This window comes from Pipra filicauda, unplaced genomic scaffold (genome assembly GCF_003945595.2).
Source record: "Pipra filicauda isolate LSUMZ 115617 unplaced genomic scaffold, ASM394559v2 scaffold592_size254116_pilon, whole genome shotgun sequence".
NCBI lineage: Eukaryota > Metazoa > Chordata > Aves > Passeriformes > Pipridae > Pipra > Pipra filicauda.
The window spans coordinates 52,320-75,089 of NW_024104745.1; the positions used below are offsets into that span (position 1 = coordinate 52,320).

Below are 22,770 nucleotides of genomic sequence, written 5' to 3' on the forward strand. Positions count from 1 at the left end.
GCCGAGCCGGGCGCGGCGGCCCCAATGCCGCCCGGCGGGCCGGGGCCAGCCCCGGGGGCGCCCCCCGGTGACACCCCCCGGAGCCCCCGCCGCGTTCCTCCGGGCCGTGCCCGCAGGAGGAGGATCGCCCTGAGCCTCCCTGCAGGCAGGTGATCCGTCTGCCATTCCTGGTTCCCCTTCTTCCCACCTCCCCGCCTTTCTTCCCCCCCACCCAGGCTGGACAACTCCCTCCTGAGGAGAACACGCCCAAGTAGCTGAAAAAGAGAGAAAGAGAGGGGGGAAAAAAAAGGGAGGGGGGGAGAAGAGAGAAGAGAGCGAGACAATTCCCACTGAAGGTGGGGACGCGGCCGGCGCTCGCAGGACCCCGCAGCCCATCCCGCACACCGCGCTCCTGTGCCAGCAGCGCAGCCGGCGCGGGGCTCGGAGCGGGGGAGCCCCGGCGGGGCCATGGTGAGAGGCGGCGGGGGCTCGGCGCGGAGCGGCGGGCGGTGCGGGGCGCGGCGGGGGCTGCCCCGCTCGGCCGGGCGGCCGTGACCGCGGCACCGCCAGCGACGGACCGGCACGGCACGGCACGGCACGGCCCCGAGCGCGCCGGGCATCGCTTCGCGTGTTGGTCTGAGCCACGGCAAGCAAGGAATATGAACAGGAAAACAAGGCGCTGGATCTTCCACATCTTCCTGAGCCTGGGGATTGTGTATATCAAGATTGGGTGAGTAACTTTTTTTTTTCCTTCCCTCTTTCTTTTATAACAATCGCGCTCTCACTCGCGCTCAGCCCAACCTGTCCAGACCTGTTACTATTTAACTCGGGAAGTCTCAAAAAAAAAAAAAGTGATGATGGTGGTGATCACGATTATTTCTCGAAAGACAGGTAAAGCCCGCGCATCTCGGGGCGAGGTGGCGGCCCCGGCCATGTGCGGGGCTGCGAGGGGCCGGGCGGTCCCTGCCGGGGGGACACCCGGGGGCATGCCCGGGCAGCCGGCCTTTCCCCGCCCCGGCCGGCTGTCCCCGGGGCTGGATGTCCCTGCCGGGTACCTGCCCCGTACCTGCCGGGTACCTGCCCCCGCCGGGTACATCCCTCGGCGGCTCCGCCGGCGGACCCGCCTCCTCCCGCACCGAGCGGGGCGCAGGGAGGGTGGCGGCGCTTCGGTCCCGCAGCATCCCCGGCCCGTCCAGGTGCGCTCGGTGCGGGAGAAGGCGGCGCGGCCCGCGGGCAGGGTTGTCCGCCTTCCCTCCCTCCCTCCTCTAACTGTTGGACAGGTTCGGGAAAACCCTCCCAGCCCGTTGTCTGTGCGTGGCCCGGGCACGCAACGCCGCTGCATGCGCTTTAATTCACCAACGAGGAAGTTTGGTCCCGTTTTGGCAGGAGCCCGCGCTCTCCTTATCTTTGCCTTGGCTTGGAGAGAGGGAGAGGGAAGCGACAGGGGGAAAGGCGGGTGTTTTCCGGGGGCACCTGCCAAAGCCGGGCCCTGCAGCTCGGGAAAGCAGCGGAGTGCTGCGCCTGCCGCCGGTACGAGCCTCCCCTCAGCCAGTTCTGGTGTCCTGTCGTTGCAGGGGTTTTTCCTCGGTGGTGGCTCTGGGAGCGAGCATCATCTGTAACAAGATCCCGGGGCTCGCCCCCCGGCAGCGGGCGATCTGCCAGAGCAGGCCCGACGCGATCATCGTCATCGGGGAGGGGTCCCAAATGGGCATCAACGAGTGCCAGTTCCAGTTCCGCAACGGGCGCTGGAACTGCTCTGCCCTGGGAGAGAGGACCGTCTTCGGGAAGGAGCTCAAAGTGGGTACGTTGGCTCTCTGCTTGTCATTGACGGGCTGCCACCCGCAGGACACCAAAAGTGGGCACCGGGGGTGTGAGACGGGGGTGTCACGGGGCACGGCTGTTGGTCTGGGAAAGATCAGCTGGATCACACAGCGTGTGCCAGGGCAGGACCAGCACCTGGGCTGTGGCTGTTGTCACCAATGTGACCGACATCCCTGCTGCTTCCTGGCAGGGCACCTGCCTGTGGTTCACTTCCACCATGGGATTGCACTGTCTTGCTCTCACAAGTCCTTTCCAAAAGGTTTTGCATTTGTGGGCACGGGACAGCTGCCTTATTCATGTACTTAGGGATGGATAAAAGGTTCTGGTTGAAGGCAGTGCTCAGAATGCTAAACAGAGCTGGAATTACACTTCTGGAGTGCAGGGACCTCCACAGCGACACTGACCTGATGTTTGTAGCCGGTGGGACTAAGGTGCAACAACCAGTGTCATTGTGAGGGATTCCCAGCACACAAAATAGTTATCCCATAGCAGCTGTATCCAGTGCCCTCTTTCCCAGCAGAAAGGGCGGGTGTGTTCTGGCTTGAGGTGTCAGGGCTTTTGCAAACGCTTCTAATCAACAGGCAGAAGATCCCATTTCCAGTTTCTGTGTTTTCATGTACTGCAGCAGTACAAAACATATCAAAATTCTTAACTGAACCAGCATTAATAATGAAAAACACAATACACAGGTGTAGTTAAAACTCTCATACCCCCGTTCTGCAAAACACATAGTGGTGGAGTTTACTTGGGGTTTTTTTTGATTCCACAGCACTTAAAATACAAAGGCTGAGGAAGTGTTTCCCAATACAGGTTAGTCATTTCTAGAGCTGCCACTGAAAGCTAATCACTCACAGCACCACATTCTGCATCCAGAAGTTGAAGTTGGGCTTTATGGTTTCCAGTCTTGAGGCCTCCTGGTCTCTTCCCCATCTACAATGTAGTTGCATAAAACCAGAAATCCCATTTAACAATGCTCAGAGTGATAGAAAACATAGCTATTTGATGAGAGTGGAAGAAGGGACTGAGAACAGAAGCAAGAAGAGTCCTGAGCAGCTGTGGGGAAACCCTGTGGACTGGCCCCAGGCACTGTTTGATCATATGGCAGGATGTGTCCCTAGTACCTCATTCCTTGCATTCCCGTGAAATGCAGAGGTACAGCCTTGCCACTCTGCTCTGGAACTCCCGAGGACACTGAACGTGTATTTTATCATGTCAGTGCACACTGATATGTATATTTTCCAGAACTTGGTGATATTTAGGGAAAGAAACAGAAAGGGAACAACATGGCTGGGTTTGAAATCCCCACCTTTCAACATCTTTGATAATAAGAATGACTCGAGTAGAGAAGGTAAAAAGCCCCCTGCACAACATTGTGAAACATCTGAAAAAGGACCATTTATTGAGATTAGCTCATTGTTTCTGTTCCTTGAGCTGAGCTCTTCCTGTCAGTGATGTATGCAGGTGTTTGCCACTTAGTGGCATGTCAGTAAAGAGTCCATTTGGATGGCTGACAGGTTTGGACTCATTTAGTCTAAGAGTAACATTTCCTTAAACAGAAAATGAGAAGGATTTTTTTTCTTCTCCAACAAATCAGAAAACTGTGGAGTTATTGTGGTCTGTTGTATAAACATGCTCTCAGTTCCCTTCCTCCGTCCGAAAATTGAATTATTTAGCTAGTGGGTTATATTTAGGTCCTTTTAAAGAAAGTCAATATTAAAGGAAGTAGACTTTGATCTGTTTTTGAGGTGATAACTCTTAATATGTTCTATCTATCCATTATGAGCGAAGATGGATAGGGCAAATTCCTCGTTGGTTTCAGAACACAGTCAAGAGTTGAATGGCATCCAAATTATAAAACTCATTTAAAGAATACCCAAACCATTCAAATTTAAACAGGTTATATATTTAAATTTTAAAGTAAACTTTCATAAAAATCACAGAGGTTTAAAATCCAGTGGTGAATTTTATTGTGCACAGGCGTTCCTGGGGTCTCAAGGGTAAAAGTACTCAGGCTCTCAAACACCACGAAATATTATAGTGTAACCACTCCTGCTCAGGTTGTCTCCTTGTTCTTCTGCTTCTTCCCTATCAGCAGGTATAGAAACCTTGAATGTTCTGACATAGCTCATCTTTCTATGGCTATAAGGAAAAAGCATTTTCCTTATGGGTCTTTCTTTCCCTTGGATCTCTGTCAGGGTGTGCTCTAGGTTACAGAGTATATTCCAGAGAAATAATATCTCACTCTGGTTAAAAAGGATAAAACCTGTGTGCCATAAAGCCATAAGTCAAATTTGATGGCCACGAATAGGAGGAGTTCAGGCCTGAGTGCCTCACCCAAGATAGTAAAGAGATGTGTGACATGAAGGACCATGTACCCTATAGGAGCTGTTTCAAGGTGACTCTGCACAAGAACAGTCCAGGAAACCATTAGGCAAAGATGCTGTGCCCTTGTTGCTTTTTTAATTAGAGGGTATTACAAAACATTATTTCAATGGCAACTAAACATTAGCACCTTTTCTAGGGTTCAACAACTGGTTGTATTTTTCAGGCAGTTGCATCCTCAGAGTTGTTACCTGGGAAGTACGTGGGGCACCTTTGTCTTACCACTTGCAATAAAGTCAGTGAGCCACACATGAGCTCATTCCTCCCTCCCTGCCTCTGGAGTGGCACTGATGGACTCTCTCTATGATTAGGAGATGACTTCAGAATGACAGAAATGTGGCTCAGCCGGGCACGTGCAGCGAGCAGAGCCTGAGATCAATTTAGGAGGATGTGCCTAAGTAACTCTTATGCTAATGGGATTTGTGTGTGTCAGTCCATACAAATAAGTTCCCTTGGATACCACGGATTCTGTGAACTATTTCCCAGCCACAATTTTGATGACACAGCAAGCCCAAATCTCTTCAAACCCAGGTTTCTTTAACCTTACTGGGTAACCTGTTTTATGAATGTTATATAAATGTACCCAAATTATCTCAGTTCTCTTGTTGCCACTCAGGGTGACTCAGGAGGTGTGAGTTCTCCTCATGGCCCTACCGTTGTGTGGCTGATCATGGCACTCTGCTCTGTGTTCCTCTTTCCCTGTTTTTAAAACGGCAACACAGCTGACACAGTTGGAAATCAGTAGAAAGAGAGCATCAAACATTTTCCTGTTCTAATCTGTAGCACGTGTGGTTTTTAAAACTACATATAATCAATCCAGCAGTGGTAGTGTATTTGTAGAGTTATAGGAAGCAACCATTTAAACTCATCCATGCATCATAAGGCCTATTTGTGATCACAGGCTTGAGTTTCCAGCTCGTCAGAGCCGTGCTTCATTTTGTCTAGTTTGTCCTTCAAAAGAGAGATTCTTCCCTGCTGCCATTCTGTGGATATCTTATCATGACAGCTGGTGACAATAGTGCCAATAACACGGAGAGAAATAACAGCAAAAGTGACTCCAGTTTGCTCCAGCTGAGGACTTGGAAATGAGAAAGTCACAATCAAGATCCACACAAGGATGTTTTTTCTAGACAATTCCGTAGACACCTTATTAATAATGTAAAGTCACAAAGAGAATTTTTAAAATAACCATGGAGATGATGCAACACTGCAGTTATGGACACACTTAACAACAAATACATTTGTTACAGTGGTCAGCAGTTCTGTTCCTGGAGATGTCCACAGTCCAAACCACGGCTTTAAAGCACAATAGGCCAAAAGCCTCCTGCCCACCTCTCTTCAGGTGAAATGTGGTTCAAGCCTAAAGATCTGAACAACCAGTGGAGCCTTTGATAGAATCTGAAAATCAGATCTGGGCTCTGATGATCACAGAAGGAGCAAGTGCTGCGGTGAAGGCTTTTCATCAGGTGCCTCAGTGGCCCTTTTTGCAACCTTGTGAAGAGGTGGTGAACAGTAACTTTGCTGTTTGTGACAGTAACTGTCTCAAATAACTGCCTTGGGATGTGCCTATATTTCATGGGATCTGGAGGACAGCACTGTATTGGCATCATAGGGCAGAAATCAAAACCCATGTGCTTTTTCCCTAAGGGAGCAGCCCTGCCACTATTAAATGAGCTTTCCCAAGTGAAAACAGCACAGACTGTTTGCATCTTGACAAAGCGACACAGCAAAGGGGAAACTCCCTTCAGTGCAGGTCTGTGGGATCTGCACTACAGCCCTGCAGGAGCTGCCCTGGCCCCTGCGTGGGGAGGATGGAGGAGGGCAGGGGCTGTGGAGATGTGGTGGCCTGCAAAGGATGTTACAGCAAAACTGGTCTGACCCAAAGGTGTCAGTTCTTTGCTTTCTTTTGCACTGGAAAATGCTTCAGTATCATCAGCTGATGTTACTCATGGGAATAAGGAAAGCTGAAATCAAAACAAGAATCCACATGGACAAACTAGTCTTGAAACTCCCGAGCCCAGCTGGGCAGCTCAGCCCCTCTGCACATTGTGCCCAATGCCTTTGGCTCGGGGGCCATTCCAGGTGGATCCAGATGCAACATTAAACCAGGAGAGGCTGTTGGCTTTCCTTGATACGCTGCACTGTATTTATTTATTCCATTTATTAGAATCAACTTCTCTTCTATGGCTTGAACAACGCAAAGGAAGAGGGGACATTCCCACTGCTGCCTATTGAAGCAAATGACAACTGTCTTATAAACCAAATCCTTAGCTGGCTTGTGCAGTAGCTGTCAGGAATAGCTCTTGCTGGTATGGGAAAAAGAACAAGATCCAGGACATTCTCCTCTCTGGCCTGGTAGATTTAATAGAAAAAAAAAATAGAAAAGGTGAGAGTAAAACTTCGTGTTGCCTCTGTGTTATAGACAAACACTTTTGAAAACATCCCAGTACAGGTGGGTTCAAGAAAGGATTTAACCTTCGATCATTTTTTTAGAGCTTTTTGATTTTGAAAACTGCTGTAGTCTCGTGTGTCAGGTTTTAAAGTCTGATTCTTTGAATTACAAAAGAAGAGACCAAGTAAACAACCACTGGTAGAATCATAGAGTATCCTGAGCTGGAAGGGACCCATGAGGATCATCAATTCCAACTCCTGTCCCTGCACAGGACACCCCAAAATCCCACTCTGTCCCTGAGAGCATTGTCCCAATGCTCCTTGAACTCTGGCAGGAAAATCCTTGTTGGTTTTGTGTTGCATAGAAGATTACCTGGACAGGTCTGTGAGAAACTAGGTTCTAGGTGCTGCTGCACTATTCAGTTTGGTCAATATTTAGAGGCAAGATTGATAAATACTCTGTTTTCTGAACCACTGGGTTATGAATTTCCCAATATATACAGGAAAAAAAATTTGTAATTAACAGGAGTGTTGCTATCTACTCAAGCACTGTCTTAGTCTGAATTTCAGTGCTAAGTTTCCAGCTCTTATAACCAGTTTTTACTGTCAGTGTCTTGCAGGAGAACACTTATTTGCAGGCAAAACAGAGGCCAGGCAGAAATATGGCCTGATCATCCAAACCTGAGCACGCTACTTTATGCCAAAAAGTCAATCTTTCTCAGCAGGGACTGTCACTGTAAGATAAAACATTGCCCCAAGGTCACTGCAGTTGGAATTCCCATCAGAAGGTTTTCATACCTGCCTTCAGATGTGTCTTGTGAGTACATGTTCCAGAGAAACAGCGAGACTGTGTTTTGTGAGAGAGGCAGGAGATCTGCTGTCTCAGGGGCTCTGGGGGGCTCAGAGCCCTCTCAAAAGGGGAGACTTGTTTGACCTCCCCGAATACTGGCTGTGATTTCTGTAATGCACGTGCCTTGAGGAGCAACTTTATAAGTCTAAAGAAGGTGTTTTCCAAAGTAATCACTGTACCTGGAGTGTTTCCTCTCCAAGAATTTCACATGTTGATGAAAGAAACTTTAGGTTGTGAAAGTGGGCAGTGACTAAACCCCCCAAAATCTCAAATGCCTCCTAAAGCAACTCTATTTATTTTATTTATTGGTGCTAATCTTTGTGAAGCCACACTGCTGATTTATGGGGAACCAGCATTTTGAAGTGAGTACAATGTTTTTAGGCACCAAGTCCCCAAACTTTAAACAGAAGGGGAAGAAAAAAATAGGATGAGGATACTCCAGTGTTTTTTTTTTTTAAGCTACCATTCTTATTAATCACTCAGGGTAGGTTAAAGAAAGATAAAAATAAAAAAAACCTGCAAGACCATACATAGTCTTCCAAGGAAGGAGGAGGCACTTCCCAAAGTAGGCAGAGGATGAGTTCTGCTCTTCGTTTTCCCTGGCTGTGAGTTATGACCTCTATAGAGAGATGAGAAGTAATGTGAGCTGTGGCACATAATTGGCAAGGTGAGCTGTGTTTTCCATCTTTATATTTTCCCAATCATATTTCAGCTCATGTCACTGCAGATAACTCCCTCTCTGACCCTTTGGCTTTAAATAGCAGAAAATACAACCCGTGTTTTCCAGTGAGATAAACAGAAATTTGTCTTTTTTTTTATTTCACAGCTTAGTCAATTTATGAGGGGACTGATAGGGCAGGCCAGACTGTTTAGAAACACGCTCAGATCCTAAACTGCTGAGCACCTACTGCCTTCCTGCAAGTAAATCCACTCTGTATCTTGCAGGCTTAGCCTTTGTTTTCCAAGAAACATCAAGGTACTGAAAATTTTTTAAAACTCAATTCCCATTTCTAATCCGTGTGCATGAAGTTTTTAAAAATGTTTCAAATTTTAGGATTAAACTTGAAATAATATGAAGTTAGCTGAATTAAAACCTCTCTGCAGCTGACAGACAGGCTGATATAGTTGCTGATCAGCCAAAACCCAGCCTAACAAACATTTAGACCCAGAAGCAAAGACATGCATGTGAGTGTTTGCAGGATTAACGCTCCAAGGTTTTCCTGGGTTGTGTATAATTATGCTCAGTGTTGGGAGAGCCTCCTGTCCTGGTAATATTTATATTTTCACTTGCCTGTGATCCCCCTGTGACATCTGTCTCTCTGTGGGGGTGGTTGACTGTGCAGAGCTCAGAGTCACAGTCAAAGGCAGCTTGGGAAGATGTGCTGCCCAGTGAAGGGTCTGCAGACAGGACTCCAGGGTTTTGGAGGATGCTTTGCATCAGCAGAGTGGAGCTGCTGAAATTTTGGAGGCCATCAATGCCAAACTATCTGCCATCAGAGCAAATGGAGCAACACAATGTAGAGAATCGTGGAATCATTAAGGTTGGAAAGGACCTAAAAGATCATCAAGTCCAACCTTCAACTGAATACATACCAGAATATTTGAATCCCCAGATCTGCTTTATCTGCAAAAGAGAACTATTAAAGATGAAAAGAGGACATTTTCCATGATCCTCATCCCTTTTGAAGTGACTGAGAGGAAAAGAACGGGATGTGGAGGCAGCCAGAGAAGACCTGTTGGGTGGCAGCGGTGAAGGAGGCTCGGTGAGTCCCTAAATAATTGTGCCCCAATACCTCACTGAAGTCCAGAAAGAAACAGGAAGAGCAGGAAGATATTTATGTCCAACACATGAAGAAAAGCCTCCATGTTCACACAGCAGTGAAACACTTGTTGGGGGTGAGGACAGCCCCAGGGGTGGGTGGAGAGCAGAGCCAGGCCTGTCAGAGCCCACACCCCTCTGCCAGGCCAGGGCTGGACCCTTCTTTGGAGCGTCCAGTGCTTGGAGTTGAGCTCTGGAGTGTGTTCAGCCTTTGCTTAGTTGAGACAATGAGGAGAACGTGCCATTCAGGAGCTGAAAGGACGGCTTGGAATTCTTGTACCCAACGGGTTGGACTGGGCTCGAGGAAGATGTCCCTGCCCATGGCAGGAGGTGGAATGAGATGGGTTTAAAGTCCCTTCCAACCCAAACCATTCTGGGATTCTGTGATAGATGACTCTCTACCTTTCTCTGTAACTTCTGTGGGCCTCAGGCACACATCATTCCTTCTTGTCCCAGTTTACTCTTCACACTGGTTTTATGTGCCCCCTTGCAAGTCACTGGCTGGAAAAGCCTCCACGAAAAACTCTGAAGTTCACCCAGCACCTGGGATCATGATTTGCACCCATCTTCCCATAAAGATCAACTGATTTGTTCATTATATATATTTATAAATTAAGTTTTTACTTTTAAAAATCCCATAGATTAAAGTTCAATTGCAGTTTAAGGACAGGTTCAGTGGGAATTGTGTGAAAGAAGATTTAATTCCTGGGTTTCCACCCAGCACACCTAGAAAATAGATCAGAAAATTGCTCGAGACAGTTGGAGGAGCTCATGGCAATCAGTATGTTTTATTTAACTCTCTTTAAAAGGTCTTTTCTGATGTCAGTGCTGAAAACATAGTTTACACTTCCAGCTGTGGTCTGATGTTTCTAGTCATCTACAGAAGGTAATGACTGCAGATTAGGGGTTTCCACGCTGTTTCAGTTGTGCAGAAGAGCAAAACCCTTCGAAATCAGCCTTCTGATTATTTTTGCTAGGAAGGATTTTATCTTGGTCATTAGCCAGAGTGGGCTCTGTGTGTCACATGGTGTGATGCATTTTTGCCAGTTCTGTTCTTTCCTGTTTTTGGTATCACATCTCCTGCTTTACTAAATTTCTTTGTCCTCCTGAACTAGAAATGCTGTGCCCACCTATGAAGTATTTTGGGATGCTACAGTCACCATCCCCTACAGCTTAATGTAAATATGAGGGGGTTTCAGTATTGTTTTGAAATCCAAGTCTTATCTCATTCTAATGCTAAGATCCTTACATTTTTCTACTAAACGTTCAGAAGGAAATTAAGGCACAAGTCTAAGTTGGCTGCCAGATGCACTGGAAAATTAAACAAGAAAGAAAATAAAAGAAGTTCGTATCAGGTCATTTTCCCAAATTGTTCATCAATTCAAAAATGATGAGGCAATGCCTGTTAACCCACCCATATTTTGAGGTTAGACTGAATAAGGAGCAGTACTTCCTTGCTCAGCCTGTTCCAGAGCATCAGGAGAAGCTCAAGGAAAGAAAGCATTGCCTGCAAGGAGCAGCTGCCTGACCATACCTTGGTGAAGCTGTGTTTCCCTCTGAGATCCTCCAGGCATTTCAGCTGAAATCTGAAGTACAGGAGTAGTATTGACTATTTAAAAGTGGCAGGAACATCCTCATGCCCCCCTGTTTGGTTATAGCCCCCCTATTGCAGTGTTTTGGTGCCTAGAGCCCTGTCACAGAAGAGGCTCAACACGAACCAAGCTCCCCCCCATGCTGACATTTCTGGGAGCCAGGCAAGGGTAATGCAACTGAAAAAAGTGAATCATTTATGGCAAACAGGAACAGTTTGATGCAGGTGTGACAAGCCCATGTCACTTTATCAATAATGCACAAGTGCCAAGGTACTTCCTACTTGGATCAATTCTTCCAGACACTTGCTTTGTTTGCCTTGTAATCTCCTAAATTTTCAAAAGCTGCTAAACTTTACCCCCATAAAAGACAAACCTATAAAATAATTTATGTAATATAATTTATGATCAAGCTTGACATTGGATTCTGATTCTTCTTGTACTAACTAGTTTTATATTCTCTGTGTTGCATTTTTCTCCTCTTTAAGAAGCAAAAATGCTACTTGGTCTTTACAATATCAAGTGTGTCAGATTAAAGTGATCTCCCAGTTGTTTTTATTCTAGATCTTAAAATTAACTTGTGCTGGAACAGAAATCATCCAATCAAAGAAAAAAAAAAATAACCAGATGAAAATTTCAACTCAAAAATACTGTTTTTGACAACGTCCCACGTAGTGGTTCATGAAACAGAAACCTGGTGTAAAGCACTGCTTCCTCTGAGGGGAAAAACTGGGGCTTCTCATTGTACCTCTCCTGCTTAGGAGGGCATTTTTCATAGTGTTGGGCTTAAAATAGTGAGGATATTGTTGAGTATGAACTGGAGGAGGCACTGGAAAGGTGCCCTGGCTGGTCCTGGTGGATGCACTCTGGAGTGGGACCCACCTCCACCCGCCTCCTCTGGTCTCCCCTGGCAGCCGCAGGGGCTCTGAGAGCACAGCTCCAAAAACACCTAAAGCCTGGGATTTCTCTGCCACATTCATATTTTCCTAAAAAGCCACGAGTTCTAGAAAGCTTCATCTGCAAATTCCACAGTCACAACAATTCAACATGTTATGAATTTTTTTTATTTTTTTTGATGAAGAGAAACAAGGAATCCTTCGAGGAAGTTTGATATTTGACTACCAGTTCCTTAATAAATACAGTGCTTAGCAGGACCCATGGGAATATTGCCTATGCTAATGAAAGGGCATGAAGTTGACTATTAACAGCTTGTGATAATGTCATCTTGTTTTCCATTTTACTTCCTTGACATAAGGAAGTGAACATTTTTCATTAGAAGTGACAATCTAGACCATATACGTGAAAGGGATGTAGCCAAGAATGAACTGCTTGTAAGGTTTCTCTCCCAAGTGATTATTTTTTTGTGAAATCCAATAAACAGCAGAAATGGGCTTGTTTCATGTATAATGAACTATTGCCAGCAGCTGAGGTCTGCCAGAACTGGAGAAGGGAAGTGGATCTTTCCATCTGCACTCTCCTAATTAAAAGCCCAGTTCTGATCCTGTTGATGCAAGGGTACATTCTGTCATTGGAGAAATAAGAGTAGGGGTAAGTTCTTAGTTTGAGAGATCCAAACATTTTGAAAGCGCTGTTTGATACACGTGGGTCACCTCTGCAAACCTCCTTAGGTGTTGAAGAGACCTCTCTCGGGAGGATTGGTTCCAAAAGCCTCACAGATCCCGCAGGGTCCACCCGTGGGAAACCCACACACCAGAATGCAAGAAAACTTCAAGAAGATAAAAATCAGATCTTAGATTCCAAGTGAGAAGCCCCCCCCCCCCCCCAAACAGAAGCCTGTCGATAGAGCATCATTGCACAAAATAGTGTTGGTTTGACCTCTCGTGTGGCTCCACTTCACCTTCCTTTGGTCGTGGTACTCTCAACAGGTCAGGATTTTTTTCCATCCTGTGAGAAAATTTGAAATTAAACCCAAAACTTATTTCATTGAGTCAGTGTTGAAAGCTTTGTGACACAATGTGAAAAAAATGTCCCAGTTCAATTAAAATGCTTTCAGAACAAGATGTCCAGCAGAGATTGTTTTACTGTAAAAAACCCTTTTAGTGTAGAATTAAATTTATAAATAAAATCCGACTTCTGAGATGATTTCAGGAAGCATTTGGATGATCCTCTGGGGCACATGGTGTGACTCTTGGGGATGGACCTGTGCAGGGCCAAGGGTTGGACTGGATGATCCTTGTGGGTCCCTTCCAACTCAGCATATTCCGTGATTCTGTGATTTTTTTAAAAAGTCAAATGTGGTCGTTTTAGTGATTTCACCCTCCAATTCCACCTATTTTGTTTTCCTTCCTTCGTTTTTTGAGCTAAATCCTTTGCCACTCCACTCTTTTTCTCTAAAATTTTAGTTTGACTGCTTCTAGTACCATCTGGAAGTACACAGATGAAGTTGCCTCAACAATACTTTATCTCTGACTCCCTCATGGAGAGTATCATTTTAGAGAGCAAACATCCACCAAAATCAATACTTAGAAGAGCAGAGACCTGCTTAGGCCTGCAGATTTATACCACTTCCAATAATAACTTCTGATGTTTGCCCCGCAGGAACTTGCCTGGTTTTCTAACTCATGTCCCTGTGTGGTATCGTGTATTTATTGCAGTTTTTCCCTTTCAGGTACCACATATTTATGGCAGTTTTTCCATTTCAGCTGCCACGTGTTTATGGCAGTTTTTGCCTTTCAGGTATCCTGTATTTATGTCCCTTTTTGCGTTGCAGGGAGCAGAGAGGCCGCGTTCACCTACGCCATCATCGCGGCCGGGGTGGCACATGCCATCACTGCTGCCTGCACGCAGGGCAACCTGAGCGACTGTGGCTGTGACAAGGAGAAACAGGGACAGTACCACAAAGAGGAAGGCTGGAAATGGGGAGGCTGCTCCGCTGACATCCGATACGGGATCGGATTCGCCAAGGTCTTTGTGGACGCCCGGGAGATCAAACAAAACGCCAGGACACTCATGAACCTGCACAACAACGAGGCCGGGAGGAAGGTGAGTGACCTTTGCTCTCCATCCCGGGATTGGAGAGGGTGTCCATCACCTCCAGTGCAGGAGAACCCAGTGCTTTCATGCTGACATCATTTACAGTAGGCAAGTAGGCACCTCTGCAAGTTAGACAGGCTTGTTGGACCATCTGTCCATCAAATATTTGTCTAAATGTTGCTCTTTACAGCTGTAAAAGGAAGAAAGCAAACAAACATTTTATCTGGGAAGTCAAATGGTACTTATGATAAAAAGCTGCTGCTGTGTGGGAGAGCAGGATTCCCGTCAGGTTCAGACATGAACGTCTCACTCAGTTGGAAAGGGATCGTTTGCAACCCCTCTGTTCCAGCCCCGCTCTTTGTGCGAGCGCTGCCCCTGCAAGGAGGGAAATGCTGCAGCAGAGGACCCCAGGCTGGCTCACTGCTACACCATGGCACGGAGCTGGGCTTAGCACAGCAAGATTCCCACCCCCTCCCCATTCTTTGGGACTGAGGAGCTGAAAGCAGCCGCTGCAGAACCGGTGCTGGGGAAGGCAGGAACGCAGCAGCTCCCATGCATGTGTTCCCTGGGGATCCTGGGCACCAAAGGCCCTGGATTCGCTGCCTTGGCCGTGCTCCTGATTGTCAGTGGCAACTGTTGCAGGTGCCAGACCCAGTGTGATCTGTGCTCCCCAGATCCCTGTGGGGTCAGGCATTCCCAGCAAACCTGAGGGCAGCCCCAGTGGTGGTGTGGCTCCAGCTGGGAATAGCCAGGGGTGTCTGTGTGCTCCCCATACAGGTACATCCAGCACTGCTTTCCCTATGGGAGTGACCATTTTGCTGATCACATCTTATGGGAGGAATGTCAATCCTCTGCTTCCTTAGCTCTCTATTTTACCTTCTCCCATTTGCCCTCCTGTGCAATACTCCTGATTTCAGCATTATGTTAGTGTGACTTAGAAGCAAATGGGAGAAGGAAGTTAGGAGCAGCAGTTAATTTGTGGATACTATTTTTGTTGTGGTAATTACCTGTAGGCTCTGAGACATCTCCACTTATGCTGGAGCCAAGCAGATTGTATTGAAGAAAAGCCATTTCCACCCCAAATAAAAGCCCAGCCCTTCTTTAATTTAATACTACTGTGGTAGTTTTATAGGTGAGGTTGTGGGGTTTACCCTGTGTAGTGTCCCAGATGCCTGTGTCTGGCTCTCTGGTGCAAAAACTTGTACTTCCACAGTAGCAAAACTGAATTCTGATAATAACTCAAGGATTAACCATTAATATTTGCAAACGAATGATCTGAGATCTTTATTACTTAGCTTCTGGTAGCTGAAAAGCTTGGTAAAGCACCAACACCCACAGCCTGCTCTGCCTTACAAGCATAAATCCAGTGAAGTAAAAAACAGCAGAGGAGTTTCAGCTTTGTGGGAAAGCTACTTCCTTGAAAGTGTTTGATAGGTGCTGGCAGTAAAAGATTCCCAAGAAATGACACACCAGCCCACACCAGACTGCAAACATAGATGGAACTGCCTACTGGCTATAAATTTTTTCCCAATACAGACCTCAAAGATACAGACAAATAGAAAAGCTGCATTTTTTATCTTCATTCTCACCCAGGTGTGGACCTTGGGTAGAGAAGGGCTATTGGTCCTGGAGCTGGGCTGTGGGAAGGCAAAGCATCCCCTTGAGGACATGAGCTCCTTGTGTTTCTCACCTTTCTGTGCACAATTTGCTGTCCTGAAAGCTTGTGCCTGGAAGATCCAGCTCTCCTCATTGTTCCCTGGGAGAACAGTGGTGTGTGCTATCTCTGGCCATCTGCCATTTCTCCACCGGGCTCAGGAACTGTGCTGATCTCGAGATATTTCTGCGCTTCTTCCTGTGCCCCTCACAGGGCAAAATGACTGATCTTTGTTCGAACAAATCTCTGAAACCTCCAGGGGAAAGAAAGAGTAACAGGACTCAGAAGAGGATTGTTGCTCTGCTGTCCTGTAGAGAATGAATAAATGATGTTTTTGCTAGAGAGGTTCCTTTCAGGCTTTGCTCTTGTGTGAAAGATCACAGTATTTAAAGACAATTGGCAGAGGGGGCATTATGGGTATTTGGCAAGCCAGGTCTCTCACAACTCAACTCTTTCACAACAAAGACAGTCTTGTTGAGAGGTGGTACTCTCACTGTTGGAGCAATAGGGATCTTATCAGCCTCCACACAATCTATTTGTGCTGGCTTTCCTCTGGGCTACAAATTCTTATCTAGTTTTGCTTGCCCATGGCTAAGTTTTTGATGATATTCATGCACTTATGAGACAGACTGGCACCTACTAGTCTTCCAAAAATAAACCAGATGTTCAATTCTTATTGATTTGTTACCTCCACCTGTAGACACCACTACACCATTCAAAAGTCAGTCCCCTCTTCTTCTTTGCTCTTGAAATGTGAAGCTGTGCTGGGTGTTGTGCCCACTCACCTCTGAAAAGGTCCTTCTTCAGGACAACAACCAGCTGCAGGGAATTCAGGATGCACTCTAATAAAGCACAGGCCTCTCATTATCTAGTTGAGATGAGAGTCTTCTTAAGCATCCCTGGTGAATTCATCTGCTCCATGTTGGTGAGTGAGAGGTGGCCGACTTTGTGCTGCAGCAGGCAGGTCTGCTGGGCTTGCTGGGGAAACTGGGCATAGGTAGGACTGCACAGTATAAACCAACAGAGACCCTCCAGGAAAAGCCTGATCCAGGATTTTTGGAGATCTCAGATCAGGACTTCCCACCTTCTCACAGTTTGTTTTAGGCAGATGCCTCTCTGCTTCCTGCAGTGCCATCAACAGTCTCAGAACATATGAAATACATGACTCTGTCAGAGCAGGAGAACAGTTATCCAGGGCAGTGGTCATGGCACCAAGGCTGCCAGAGCTCAAGGAGTGTTTGGACAATGCTCTCAGGGACAGAGTGGGATTTTGGGGTGTCTGTGCAGGGCCAGGAGTTGGATTGGGTGACCCCGTGAGTCCCTTCCAACTCAGCGTATTCTGTGAATCTACAACCTGTCAGCTCGTTCTAGAAATGAGACAATTGTCAAATGTGGAGGATTATAAAAGTCACAGGTGGAAAACATCCATGTTCCTTTGCTTAACAGCTTTGGTAGTGCAGTGCTTGGAAAACAGTGATGTGCATGCCCAGGATGCACGAGGAGCACGCCCTGAGACCAGCGTGTGGGACACGTCCCCGCTTCCAGCTGCTCCCTCACCACAGACCAAAGCCAGGGATGCCAGCGGGTCCTGCAGCCAGGAGCAGTTTTCCTCGCTGTTGAAGGACAGGGCTCTACTCCCTGTTTCTCTCTCTGCCCTGGTGGCAAAGCACCAGGACTCTCTTTTGTAGCAGGAGTGCAGAGTTCCCAGGCGGGGTGGAAGGGAGGGGGCAGAGTTCAGAACAGGGGTCGCATCCACCCTATGAAACTGCCCCCGAGCAGCCTGAGAAGCCTCACCTCATTTGTCAAACCTATTGGAGAGCAGCTATTTCTGACCTTCAGAAACAGAGTTTAGGGTGTCTTTCCTCTTTGAATTAGTATTTCCTGAAATGCTGATTCACTGCAGGAAGAAGCAAGAGTACAGGGAGAACAGGAGGAGAATTCATAACAGCTGGGTCAGAAAAGAGAGATAAAGCTTCAATTAATTTAAAGGCATAATCCTGATTTGCCCTGCAAACTTCCATGTGAGGGGTTATAATTGCAAGACTGAATTGTCTGTTAGCAAATTTGTCTTCTCAAGTACAAAGTTAATTAAATTACTGTAAGTAACACAATAACGTATGTCTGAGAGATATTTATGCTCCAGGAAATAAAAATGTTATCCTCCAAGTTATCCTGCTAAAAAATAGCAAAGTAGATATTGAAAGGTTCTACATATTTTGGCTGTACATTTTCATTTTGACAGCATGGCAAGGTACATGACCACACTGCTCTCTCCTCTCTTTTCCTGTGACATTGAAATTCCACGAATGGCATCTTGCATCAGCGTTACATCATATTAAGTATAATGCAATATTATGAGTCATTGTTATAAATCATGGGCACAGGCTGCATTAGAAGGCTTTTGCAATTCAAGAGCACATCAAGGTGGATTTTTATTCAGTGTTCCTCTTTGGAGGCAGATGTAGGTGCACTAACTTTGCAATCTCTCTTCATCCTCTGAATCAGGAGCGTTTCAGTTTTCCCCTTCAGCTCTAAGGCTCCCAGAGGATGTGCAGGACGTGCCCAACAGAGCTGCTGCAAATACCAAACAAAGCTCTGAGAACCCAGGAGGTGTTTCTGAAATGGATCACGCAATGATCATAATAGACTGGAGTGTTTAGTATTTTAACCTTTAGGGAAAACTGTAATAACGCTGAAGTGGCACTTGGCTTTTGGAAGGCACGGAGGTCAGGAGTTCTCCCAAGCTATCCTGTAAAGCCCACACTTATGACACTCTGCACTTGCTGCATCTCTGACCTCAGGAGGACATTGCTGCCATGAAACTTCCCTGAACGTCTTCCTCTTCTTGCATAGTGTGCAATCACCACTGCAAGAATTAACTATCCCTAGAGCTGACAGCTATTTCTGCCTCATTCCAGACCTTTCTTTTTAACCAGCCTGTTAGCCTGGCTGCCAGAAGCAGCACAGAACACAAGGTCTTGCAGGTGAACCACTTGAAAGGTTGGGAGCATCATGTTAGAAAAGAGACGAGGTTAGTAAGAGGCTGCTAAACAATTTAACATTTATAACTCTGAATACAGGCCTGAAATTCTGGAGATTTAATAGTTCTGCCTGAACTAAATCCTAAAGCTCATAAAAACACAGAACTGTTCATAGAATCACACAGAAGCCCAGAATATGCTGGGCTGGAAGGGACCCGCAAGGATCATCCAGTCCAACTCCTGGCCCTGCACAGGCCCATCCCCAAGAGTCACCCCCTGTGCCCCAGAGGATCAGCCAAACCCTCCTGGAGCTCTGGCAGCCTTGGGGCTGTGCCCACTGCCCTGGGGAGCCTGGGCAGTGCCCAACCAGCCTCTGGGGGAAGAACCTTTGGCTGAGATCCAACCTGAGCCTGCCCTGACACAGCTCCAGCCATTCCCTGGCTGCTGTCCCTGGTCACAGAGACCTGCACTGGAGGGGGAGAGCAGCTTGTAGGTTTGCAGCCTCACTGGGACAGCCCTGCCCAAGGAAGGCCAGTCTTCCAGAGGGACCCCAGCATTCCAGCAGCTCCTGCTTCCAAAAGCAGATCAGGGATACTGATCCACTGATCCACACTGCTTGGCAGGCACAGTGCTAACGGGTACAGCCGGTGTGCCAGGAGGACACGGGGCCCACAGTGCAGCCAAAGGAGTCCTTCCCACGTAGATGGACCTGCTGTGAGCTGGCCCTGAGCAGGCTCGGCCCACAGCCCAGCTGTGACCCCGACCCAGACCATGCAGTGCTGTGCTCAGCTGGCTCTGTCAGAAGGAATGTCTCTAATGGCACAGGCACACCAGGATAAAGCTCGTCTGTGTCTGGAGCTGCTCAAAATTACCATCGACTCCAGAGAGTCTCAGAGAGCAGCTTCGAGCTGAACAGAACTGGGAGAGGCTGCCCTGTTCTTCCTGGCACCAGCAATCAAGTGATATTATAGTGTCAGCAGCACAGTTCCTTGGAGTTCAAGGCTGAGCAGTGCCCTTGCAATTGCACTTCACATTTTCCAGTGGCTTTTCTTTCTTTTTGTATTTTTTTCTTTGCGTGAACACAAAAATATTCCTGATTTTTCTATTCAGAAGCTTCAAGTTCTTATTGTTAGGTATGCTCCTAAAATACACAGCTGCTGAATGGCTGCCCTCTTTACTGGCACATCCAACCCCTTGTGAAATGATCTCAACCGTGGTACATCCCTGATTTACAGTGGCTTGAAGTTGGAAAGCTTTTTTCAGGAATAACTTTCCACAAGTTCCTGTGAGTGATCCTGAGGTGGTTAACATACACAGGACTGGTTGTGATGCCCACTTGCTCAAGAGCTTGTTCATTTACGCCCAGCTCCCCTTGCTGCTCCCTCCCTTGGACCTCCATCGCCAGCAGATGTGTTGAGTGTGTAAGAGCAACAAGCACAACGCTTGGCCCTTGCTGCTCCTGCAACACAGAACTGGCCAAGTCCTTTCCCAAGCTCCTTGCCTGGCTGATAAGGGACCAGGAAAAGGCCTCCTGTGTGTCCATTCCTGTAGGAAGATGGGGAGCTCAGCCTGTGGGCAGGGAGATGCCCCTTGTTGATAGTGGCAGTAAGAATTCTGCCAGATTCAGCTGCAGCTCTCACCCCTCGGACAGAGGAGGCTGAAATGTCTCCTGACATGGAGACAACCCCTACACCACTGTGCAAACCACCTTCAGCCAAAGCAACACACAGCACCTGCACCCACAAAGCAGTGATCGTCTTAATAAATAAAAAATGTGGTTCCGCTGCTAAAATGTCACATAACACATAGAAAATCCGATGTGAGGTGCAGCAGATATGCCTATGTAGAGTGTCCCAGCAGCTGTCCTGCTACAATATTTTGCCTAGATTAAAACCAGGCAGATGGAGAAGGTTTAGGAGAAGGTTTATACACAGGGCTGGTGCCTCACTGTGACCAGACAGAATATGTAAAACTTCTGGTAGATGTCACTGGTGTGGCTGTAAGGTACAGGCAAAGAGGAGTGTCCACCAAAAACCTGGATTCAGTTAGTTATGGCACGTTATCCAAGGTAAACCCAGTCCTGTTGAGTCCCTCCTTCTCTCCAACCCTCCAGCCTCCAGGCCTGGCACCACAGCTTGTGTTCAGTGCAATTAGAAAAGGAGCTTTAGATGCAACAAAGTCTTTCCTGGCAGCTTCATCACCACGTGTTTCCTGGGGGGCAGCAGGATTCCCAAAAAGGCCAAGCACTGAATTTGGAGTAAATCCAGTTCACTGAATGGGAAAGCTCCCACTGAAGTTGGTGGGACCACAGGACACAGCTCAGTGCTTCCAAAAGTCCCACCCAACTAAGTGTTTGCACAGCACAACAAAGCCCTGCTGGGCAATTTCTGAGATGTGGAAAAAAAATACACATCCCATGCACTCTTCCAGCATTTTGTTTGTATTTTGAAGGATCAAAGAACTATTTTATGGCTTTCCTACTTTTTTTAGATAATAGTCGTGAAACAAGTCTAAGCTTGACAGACAAGCTCTGCATCTTCTCAAAAGCCCAGGGTAAAGATAAAGGGAACATTAATGTTAGTCTAAATTATGAGAGGGAATTGGACTGCACAAGAACTGTAATCCACAAGAATGAATTTTCATTCCACTTGTCCTCCACTTTCAGCTAATCAGAAATGGTGATACATGGTCCTACTTGTATTTTGGCTTTCAACTCCCTCCTATATGTCATGTGGTTGAAAACTGAATTCCTGATTTACGCTGCAGATTAGGGATGATAAATGCTATCACTTACCTGCAGCCACAGTTTTAGAGGATTCTGGCATGATGAGCAAAACATGCATTTCATGATATGATTCCTGGAGCTGACAGTCTGTCATGCTGCTGACAAAGATAGCTGAGACTGAGGGCCAGGCTCTGTTAATAAATAACAAAGATCTCAAATTCCAAATTTAATATCATGCACCTTTTGTAACTGAAATAATCAGATGCTTGCTCCGATGATTAATTAGCTCGGCAAAGCCACTGGCTGGGTCACACATTTCTGGACAGGTTCTGATTTAATTTGGCCTTTCTCTCTGGACATTTCCCACGGGGCACACACTTGTCATTCAGTGCTCAGAGGAGAACATCAACTAGACACAAACAGGTGCTGTATTTCAGCACCTCCCAGTGTTTTCAGCACCTTTGGAGCCCTGGTGGAGCCTTTGGTGTCTCTCCTGTTGCAGAACAAAAGCTGGAACAAACATTACTGATTTGAAACTAGTGCAGCTGTCACAGAGCACAGTCACCCCAAAGCAGGTGCCTGCTGTGTTTGGGTATTGTAGAACTTAGGTTGATCATGCAGCAGAAAAAAGGGGGGTTGGAACCAGGTCTTTAAGATCTCTTCCAACCCAAACCATTCTGTGACTCTATGAAAAGTTCTAAAAAAAAAAACCATAGCACCTATTGCCCTTAACTCTGACCTATGATCTTGGCTGTCTTGCCTTGTGACATTTCCATTAACCTGTGCTTTTTGATGTTTTGTTGAGAAATTTAATGAGAATCCAAGAGTTTTGCGCTTCATACCTAAATTTAGACCTAAGTTGTTGAAAAATTTTCGGAAATAGCTGATGAGCACCGTTCTGCTTCTTCCAGATGACATTTGTCACCCTTCAAATTTAGGTTTCCAAACCTAAGACTGATCTCCTTGCATATAAGTAGACACTTTCCTTGCATATAAGTAGACACAATAGAAGACTGGTATTGGCCAACCTGGCAGGAAACTAATGGTTAGGCCAGGGTGGTCATTAAGAACATCCTTAATGCAGAAACAGGCAATGTTTGTACATGAAGTTTACACTGAATTACGCTGCAGTCTCATTCATTTCACCTCTGACAAAGTAAACCCATTCAGCACCTACCTCTGGGTTTGTGGGCCTCAATCCTGTGTCGACAGGGATAGAAACTGGAATCTTCTGCAGTTCCAACCCAAACCTCTCGAGTCTGAGCTGAAAGTATCCCCAGGAACATTCCCAAGAGCTTTGCAATGATGAGTCAGTGACATGAACTCAGTTACCTGGGTTATCAGAGATATCTGGAGCATGACAGAGGTTTTGGTAAAGTTGAAAGTTTAAACCAAGGTTTGGTTCAAACTTGTGGTGGCAGAAAACTCTGAAGTCACGAAGCCTCAAAGGCCCACCAACAGCAATAATTGCTGGCATGTGCTGTACAAATGGAACAGACTTTGGCTTTAATGGAAAGAGTTTCCAGGTATTTTGAAGTAAACAATTAAAAAATCAATTAAATGAAGAACAACCTTTTAGTCCAAG

At 46.6% G+C, this 22,770-nt stretch overlaps 1 protein-coding gene across 1 annotated transcript in view; it reads left to right on the forward strand.

Annotated features, from left to right (window-relative positions):
- The first annotated feature begins 16 nt into the window (after nt 1–16).
- The window catches only part of WNT7A (Wnt family member 7A), a 40,547-nt gene continuing 17,793 nt past the window's right edge, over nt 17–22,770 (forward strand). The window contains exons 1-3 of the mRNA XM_027748532.2: nt 17–709; nt 1,554–1,780; nt 13,563–13,834. Coding sequence (XP_027604333.1) covers nt 639–709; nt 1,554–1,780; nt 13,563–13,834 — 570 coding nt within the window. The 5' untranslated portion in view covers nt 17–638. The remainder of the gene's footprint in view (nt 710–1,553; nt 1,781–13,562; nt 13,835–22,770) is intronic.